The sequence below is a fragment of the Xiphophorus hellerii genome, chromosome 1 (assembly GCF_003331165.1).
Source record: "Xiphophorus hellerii strain 12219 chromosome 1, Xiphophorus_hellerii-4.1, whole genome shotgun sequence".
In the NCBI taxonomy this organism is placed as follows: Eukaryota; Metazoa; Chordata; class Actinopteri; order Cyprinodontiformes; family Poeciliidae; genus Xiphophorus; species Xiphophorus hellerii.
Genome location: NC_045672.1, coordinates 30606039 through 30614880, shown reverse-complemented (window position 1 = coordinate 30614880; position 8842 = coordinate 30606039). Strand labels below are relative to the sequence as shown.

Genomic DNA, 8842 nt, shown 5'->3' with positions numbered 1-8842 from the left:
CTCTGGAAAATTTCTGAGTTTAACATGAAGATTTCTGAGTTATTTTTCTCGCAAATTGTACACTTTTGCAGCTCAGAAATATCTGTTTTCTCTAGTAAAGATGATTTCACAATTTCTGAAAATTTTTCCACAAATAGTTTTTCCTTTGGAACTCAGAAATTTTGTTATTCTAGAAAATTTCTGAGATTAATCTGTGTTTTTCTTTTTTTTTTTCGGCAAAAATGCAGTTTTCCATTTTTTCTGCCTACATCAGCCCTGACACGCTGCCCACCATGTGTGTCCTGAGGAATGGGGAGAATGATGAAGGGGAACAGAGCAGTGCAGCCTGCAGTTCTGCCAGTCAGAGGCTGAAACCGGCAGAAAAAGAAGAGAGAAAAAGCCCACTTTGACCTGCGCAGGACACCGTGGAGGCAGAGAGGTTCGGCGGGGCAGATGGAGATCCACATGATTGACACGGGGATCTCGAAATGACGTCAGCCGGAGGCGCTGCCTTCCAGGAGCGCGTCGGCAGAGAGGGAGGGCGGCGCGGAGCGGCGCGGCGCAGCGCGGCGGAGAGCGGAGCGCGCCTCCAGACCCGACAGAGGGACTCCACCGGTGGCTCACACAGGGGTAAACTCACCTCCCTTTACTTCATCCGTTCAGTTTTACCCGATTCTCAGACTTTTTTTCCAAATAGGATGCAGCGACGTCCTTTATTAAACTTTAGAAATCCGACCTTCTCAACGGGGAGGTTTTTATTTGCATGATTTTTGCCTATTTTTATTTAACAGATATATTTAAGAAAGAAAACTTCATTTAGATATATAATCATATGAAGCGTATTGAGGGATAAATAGCGTGTTTTAATCGGGAAAGGTCATATTTAAAATATTCAGCTTTCTGTCCTGATTTGTCCGGTTAAAATGTGATTTTGCTCCAAATCTGTAGCTTTAAAATCTATTTCCACAGTTTGTCATCATACTAGTGCCCGTTGTTGAGTCTAGTTAATTGTATCTCTTCCCATTTCTGGCAACTAATTCCTGTCCACATCTCCCTCCTCTTAGGTTACTCGATGCGCCACTCATGCGTAACGCACACTGGCAACCTCTCCAGAGCGCTATCCAAACAGAATGAAAACAGCATAAAACCTGAACTGGAGCCGAGCTCTGCAGCTGAAAATCTGATTTTTAGTGTCTGACATCGAGGGAGGACAGAAACACAGGAGGCTGGAGGACGCATGTCTCTGATTAGGACCAGAGAGGCATCTCCTATTATAGAAAGTTATTTTTCATTTTTCAAAATAACAAACAAAAGCGAAAATCAGGGGAATATGAAGACTAAATGGCTGTAAAGTAAACAACAATCGAAGTACTGTGTTTGGAGAGCTTTAGCACCAAGAACCCTCAGCATTTCCATTTTAAGAGAAGTCCTCTGGAGTGAAGTCTGCATATTTTTTAAGTCAAGAGGAGGTAAGAGCACAAGTTGTTGGGTTCTGAGATGAAAAGATGTGAAATTGCTGCCAGTAAACTAAGCTGAGGATCACTTGTGATGAAATAAGCGCTGATCCTCCATCAGCCTGACCTTTTCTTCTGCTCTACAACTCATGCTTTTTTCGTTGACTGATGAGGGAAGATGTTAGAAACTGAGCTTCAATTCAACTCTACTTTTAAAAAATCTTTTTTTCCTTTTGAAAATGCTACCAGTGAAAAAACCTTGATCTGAACTCGTACATCTGTGGAAACATGATGGAAAACGTGACCCATCCAAGAGGTGAACTGCCGGTTTGCAACGACTCGGTGGACTCGTCGGGGAACAGCTCCGACCTGAACTGCATCGTTCCGTACTTCGACGCCGACCTCTACATCATCCTGCCAATCATCTACTCTGTGATCTGCGCGGTGGGACTGACGGGCAACATGGCTGTAATATACGTCATCCTAAAAGCCCCGAAGATGAAAACGGTCACCAACATGTTCATCCTGAACTTGGCCATTGCAGATGACTTGTTCACCCTGGTGTTGCCGATCAGCATAGCTGACCATCTGCTGAACTACTGGCCGTTTGGCGAAGTTTTGTGCAAAGTCATCCTCAGCATTGACCACTACAACATATTCTCCAGCATCTACTTTCTGACGGTTATGAGCATTGATCGCTATCTGGTTGTCTGGGCAACGGTCAGTTCCAAGCGCATGCCGTACCGCACCTACAGAGCGGCCAAAATCATCTCGTTTTGCGTCTGGCTCCTCGTCATCTTCATCGTCATGCCCTTCACCGTTTTCGCCGGCGTCTACGTGAATCCACACGACGGCAGGAAGAGCTGCGTGCTGCTCCTGCCGATGCCGGAGGCTCTGTGGGTCAAAATGAGCCGGATCTACACGCTCATCCTGGGCTTCGCCATTCCAGTCTCAACCATCTGCATTTTGTACACCATGATGCTCTACAAGTTGCGGAACATGAGGCTGAACAGCAACGCCAAGGCTCTGGACAAGGCCAAGAAGAAGGTCACCATCATGGTCTTCATCGTGGTGGCCGTGTGCTTGTTCTGCTGGACGCCGTACCACCTGAGCACCATTGTGGTTCCTGACGACGGACCTGAGCAGCACGCCCCTGGTGATCGGGATCTCCTACTTCATAACCAGCCTGAGCTACGCCAACTCCTGTCTCAACCCGTTCCTGTACGCCTTCCTGGACGACAGCTTCACAAAAGCTTTTAAAAAGATGATGGAATGCAGACCGGCCTGAAGGTGGGAGACATTGGATCTGAACTCTGCTCTGTCTTTTAGGAGGCAAAGAGTGGAGGTGTAATGATAAAGATGGACTTTTGGTTTTTGCTGCTAGTTAAAACTGTGGTAAATTTGTTGAAACTGTCAGTTTGTCATGACAGTATGTTATAAGACAGATAACCTGAAAAAATCTGTCTTCTTTGCTGTCTCCCTAGTGCTAGCTAGAAACCACCAATCAGGTTGAGTCTTAGTGTTGTCAATCATGCCCATGTGTGCACCACCCACTTACCTCCCCCTTGCTCTCTGCGTCGCCCTGTCAGCGCAGCTTGTCATGAATGCTAAGGCTAATTAGCATGGCTGCTGATGACGGCGGATAAACGGTTTTCCTGTTATGGTGAGTTGTTTCGCCGCCATTAGCAAATTTAGTAGCACGTACAAGAGGATGATTGACAACACTAAGAGCCTCCTCCTGGCTCTGATTGGTTGTTTTTGGTGCATTTCTTTAGACGGCAGCAGCAGCTCAGGGAGGAGGAGAAGATATTGATCTTTTCACAGATTATCTGTTTGGTATTCTGCTGTCCAGACATGGCCACAGTTTTAACAAATAAGTAAAAAAAACAAAACATTTTGTTAAATAAAAGTTACAACTTTTAGCTATTCTTTAAAGCTATTCTCTGTGGAGCTAACAATCTGTTTTGTTAGCTCCACATTGTATCTCTGCACAAAGTTTCATTTGGTTAAAAAAAGGAAACAAAACAAAACAAAACAAGTCTTTCTGGAATAACTAATAAAATTTAATTAGATAAATCGTAAGAAGCAGAGAGAACAAACATCTGTTATACTTCATGAAAAGCTGTTTGGCTTCTCCACTTCTATTATTCTAGAGGTAAAATTGGACACTTGAATTACTTGATCTTATATGTAAAGGAACTGAATTTTGCTTTTCCCAAACAGACCTGTGTTAGTGCAGATGCTAACATTCAGGCTTTGTCTTTCAACACATGGGATAAAAACAGGAAAAATTAGGAAAAAATAACTATAATAGCATTTCTAAAAGATCAATGGATTTTTCCAGCGTGTGTGTGGGTGTGTGTGTGTGTGTGTTTATCCCTCATGTGAATTGTTTTTTGTAACTCAGAAATGCACCTTACCGACCCTGGCAGCCGTACTGTAAGCCTAACATACAACAGGCATGGGACAGGAGGGCTATTTCAACTTTTGTCTGTTTCTCTACACAGATTGTTGTGTTGGTCAGCTTTTGCTGCCCCCTGTTGCTGACAGGTGGTATAACCTAAAAATGAGAAGCCTTTTGCCAAGTCAGTAGGTTCCATGTGTCTTTCTATTATCACTTCATTGCTAATATCATTAGTAACACCAGTAATACTATTAGTTATTACTCTAACACATCATTTATTTGGAGCTAGAGCTATCTATAGTTTGTTGTACATAAGTAAATACCAGAATTAGAGTTTTAAGAGATAAGTATAAGGTAATTTAGTATCAGTTAAATCATGGAGTGCCTGTAAAATCCCAGAATTGTGCAACAGAGTATGGAGAACAGGGCTCTGACTGCATCAACAGACTAATAAATACTGTAAATAGATGAGCCTTTTTTGTATTTATCTGTACAGAAGAATGTATAGTCATAGTATTATATAATTATAAAAATCCTAATGAAATATTCTGCTTAAAGTGGCGTCACATGAATGAGAACTTATCTGAGTTTGCAGTCATGAATCATTATTTAATGCACACTATAAGAAGAATCACAGTGCATTATTTGAAATGTTTTTGTTGGAGCTGTCTTTAGTTCCTAAACACTTAAGAAATATAACTTTATTTTCCCAGTTGCAATCATGTATTTTTGGATTTTGAATCATGTATTTTTTGGAATCATCAGAACTGCGCAGAAAGATTTGATTTTTATAGTTCCAGTGTACAATAAAACAACATGCATAACACGTTGCTCATGAGAGTGGTTATTGTTCTGATGAGGATGAAGGAGTTTGGGTGATGTCACAGCGACCAGGTCGGAGGTCGCTGCGTTGTATCACTGGAGGGTCACTAAGTCTGTTGCCACGGCAGCTTGTGGTGTCCAGGATGTACTGCTGGCGATAAATCCTCCCAGGAAATAAATCACCACCAGGTTTACCAGAAAGTACATAATGGATTAAGACACACTTCTGTTTTTTTTTGTTTGTTACTGTCTTAATAACTGCGGTTCATCACCTTTAGAAACTTTAAAGAAATTAAAGTAGAAGCACCAACTGAAATATGAGACCCTTAATGGTCTCATATTGCACTAAGGGTGGTTTTCACACCCTTAATGGTGTAAAAAATAATCTTTTATTTGATTAGAATAATCTTTTTTATATTTCCGTAAAATCCAACCTTTAATTTAAGTGCATTTACTCAGAATGGGGAATGTGAATCACTGCATTTCCACTACGTAAAACTTAGTTGACATTCCGTGAATGTCAAAAAACTCCAACAATTTTCCGATTGTGATGTGTGCATTAAATAAGAAACACAATTAAAATCACAGCAGTATGTTGCTAATAAACATTAGACCATCATCTTCCTACCACTTCCTGTCATCTTCTTTGTAGTTTCCACCAGTAGTAACATCCGGTTGTTGATCATGTGACTCGTGATGCAAAAAAAATGATTCCATTGCAGTTGTGGAAAATACGCTAATTTGGATGCAGCCATAAAACCACTTCATCCTGGTGATTCGATTTGGCAGGAAGTACTAGAGAAATTCACATAATCATGTTGTTTCAGTTCACCTTTTCACTGAACTTTCAAAAGCAGTTACAATAAAACACTACAGAAAGTATAACATTTTCTTTTCCATAGTAAGCAAACATCACCAGAGTTTAGCTGCAAGTGAAGCAAAAATCCTGTTTTCAGGAAGTCCTGGTCCATTCAGATCATCTTTTTTCCTTTCTATAAGGTCTGACAGAGATGAGAGATGAGATGAGAGTAGAAGAAGAAAATGCTAAAGAATTTCTGTCTTTATCTGGACATTCATTTTGGATCATTTTGCTGCTGAAAGACCCACTTATGACACCAGTTCAGTTTTCAGCTGACGACCTCCAGATGTTTATTAAAAATGTCCTCCTGGTTCACAGAGTTCATGATGCCATGGACTCTGACTGGATTCCCAGGGTTGCCCACAGCATCACAGAACATCCATCACACCGAACTGTGACCTTGTAATGCATTTCTATATCCAGCCTTCATTTCACGTTAATTCCACCTACACTGTTCCCCTGGCAACTGCCAAACCCAGATTCTTCCATTGAACCGTAAGATAAGAGAGTGATTCATCACTCCAAAAGGTGCCACTGCTGTTGTGTCTGCAGTCAGCATGCCGCATCAGAGAGCAGCTGCTCTGTCATGGAGACCAGTGAAGCATTTTAAGTGCTGAGCTGACCTGAAGGCTGCAAGAAGTTTGGAGATTCGACACGATGCAGGAGTTTACTGAGATCCAGTGAGGGACCCAATCTTTCTGAAAGGGTTTGAAGAGACACTCGGCCTCCATTTGTGGTGGATTTCACTCACCTGTGGTCATGGTTATTATAGGAACCCGGGAATTCAACGCCTTGGTTACAGGACATCAGACAACACTTTGCTTAGTGGTTTTTACTAATACACTGTTATGTAAAATTAACTTTTTATTTAGCTTCACATCATGTTATAATATTATTACCTAATAAAAACATACCTGGAGTGTTGCCTTGACTCTTTCATGCATGTTTGAAAATCCTTTAATCTCCGTGGCAACCATTCAACTGTGCAAAATGCTTTGGTGGACGTAGCTCTGCCTTCGAGGATGAAGCTCCTCCTTTAAGCTGTAGTTTCAGAGCTTCCACCTCACAGAGCAGCTCTCCTCTACAACTCTCCCACTCAGCTCCTTCAGACTAGTCAGCAGCAATTAGCAAACACCTGGTGGAACTGCACATCTGCTGAGCTCATTATAGGAGATATTCCTCATTTAAGCGGTCATAAAAACATTGTCAATGGTTTAATAGAGGAGCCATGTTGTGATTACTTCCTGCTCAGAAAGAGCAGGAGTTTTTTTTTTTTTAAAGAGACAGAGGCCCAATTTCAAGGCGTTAAATCATGAAGTCAAATTTCTTTTAAGTCATATTTGATTATAACAATAAAATATAAACTTTATATTTCAAGTACATCACTTAATAGAGATAAAGAAAGATTCTACAACAGAATGTACTCCCACATGGAACAAGAAGAAAATGTTTGTTTTCATAAATTAGCTTTCTTATCTCTTGTTCTCCTAAACTTCTGTGCTGTCTTCCTCCTTTTTACTCCATTTCTTACATTTGAAATTTATACATTTGATGTTTTAAATTTAGTTCCATATATTGGATAACATGGCCAGCTTCATGATCCATTTCCTTTTCACCTGTTCACACCAATTCCTGCACTTCTTATTCCAGGCATGCAGCACGTTTTCCCGGCTTACACACGCATGAGCTCATTCAGGCTTCTGCAGGCTGTAGCATCTTTACCCAAGAACATCATCATCCACGGTCAGTGCAGGAGACTGAAGCACGACTGCTTTCCTCTAATGGACGACTGCTCTGACAGCTAAGCTCTTGGTGGCCCAAGAAATCCACCTTTAATCTGCCTGACAGGGGAAACCAGCACCAGTTAGGCATGTAGCTCATTTTTCTTGATTCAAATCAATTCAACCTCTAAACCCATTCAGCATTTTTATCTAAGTTCTCTCTAGTTTTTGATAGACTTTTCTTTCTGCAAATTCAATGAATGCATCAGTATTTTTATTTAAAAATAAATAAATAAATACAACAATGGTATTTTATACAGCAGGAGTTATACAGTAAATGAAATCAGAATCGATGCTTTGTGAATTTTGTGTTGAATGCCGAATTGTTCCTTTTTTCTTTTTTTATGTTTCTCTATTAATGCAGTCAAACAGTTCCCAATGCGAGATGGATTAGAGTAGCCACAAAATGGAGCCTCTACTTCTGTAATTATAACTCTTTACCACTAGAGGGTAGCGTTGATCTTAGTAAATCCACTTCGCAGGGATTCCATGACTGTAACCTTCAGTAGGTTACTAATACTTTTACATGTTTAACTGGAGACAAACACAGCATATGGGGACAATATAATGTCTCTGCGCAATTATATTTATATGTGTGTGTGTGTGTGTGTGTGGGTGTGTGTGTGGGGTAGTTTGATAGAAGATATTTCCCATGAGGGCTGTTTGCATGTTCAGGTGCACCATGGGAAAGATTTCAGCTATGTGTGGCAAGACAAGATGACAGGACTCTTCCCTTCATGTTCAGTGAATGTAACAAACAACAACAGCATTAGCTTAGCATTCTATTTCAATGTGAAGTTAGTTGCCATGTTTGTCAGGTAAACAGCAAATTGATTCAGTCAATAACTTGAAATAACTTATATATTCACTGACTACTTTAACACTCGTTAAATTGCTTGTAAACACAAATAGGGAAACAACCAATCACATTGCAGCAGGTCAATTCAGCATTTGTTGAGGTTCAAAATGAGAATCAAATATGGTAGAAAGTGACTTTGATCACAAAGCCAGAGTGGCTAATGTGAACATTTCAGAGACTGCTGATCTAATGGGATTTTTATTTAACTCGGTCTGTGATTATTTCTATGGCAAAATAGAAATATTTTGTATAACAACAAAATATCACATAATGTAATGGTGTGAGGGATGTTTCCTTCTTTCTACAAACTGGGCATCATTTAAATGTCCAGTTTGAGTGTTGTTGTTAACAATGTCCTTCAGGTTGTGGAATGAGATATTTCAATCATCATCAATCTGCAGCAACTGGAAGATGGTTTTATGGAAATAAGGAGCCTAAATGTTCTATTAAAGCTACATCTAACAGCCACAGATTTAAAAATGAGAAAATCCTCTGTTAGGGTCATTGGGGGAAATGAACAAACCTGACATTAGCTTGTATTTAATCTCTCCCTCCCTTTTCTCGCTAACATTCTCCTAAATGATTGCTGTGAAGAAAGCTAGTGTCACAAAACAATACAGCTGAATGGTGTATTGTTTTTGATGTATAGATTAACCATCTGCAAATCAAACCACATACCTTATC

At 40.4% G+C, this 8842-nt stretch overlaps 1 protein-coding gene across 1 annotated transcript; it reads left to right on the top strand.

The window, feature by feature from the left end:
* Window positions 1-325: 325 nt before the first annotated feature.
* Window positions 326-4668, top strand: npbwr2b (neuropeptides B/W receptor 2b). Its single transcript, XM_032560072.1, is given in 3 exon segments — window positions 326-609; window positions 1044-2558; window positions 2560-4668. Coding segments are annotated over 2 exon segments (999 nt in total). The 5' UTR covers window positions 326-609; window positions 1044-1721; the 3' UTR covers window positions 2722-4668.
* The last annotated feature ends 4174 nt before the right edge of the window (window positions 4669-8842 follow it).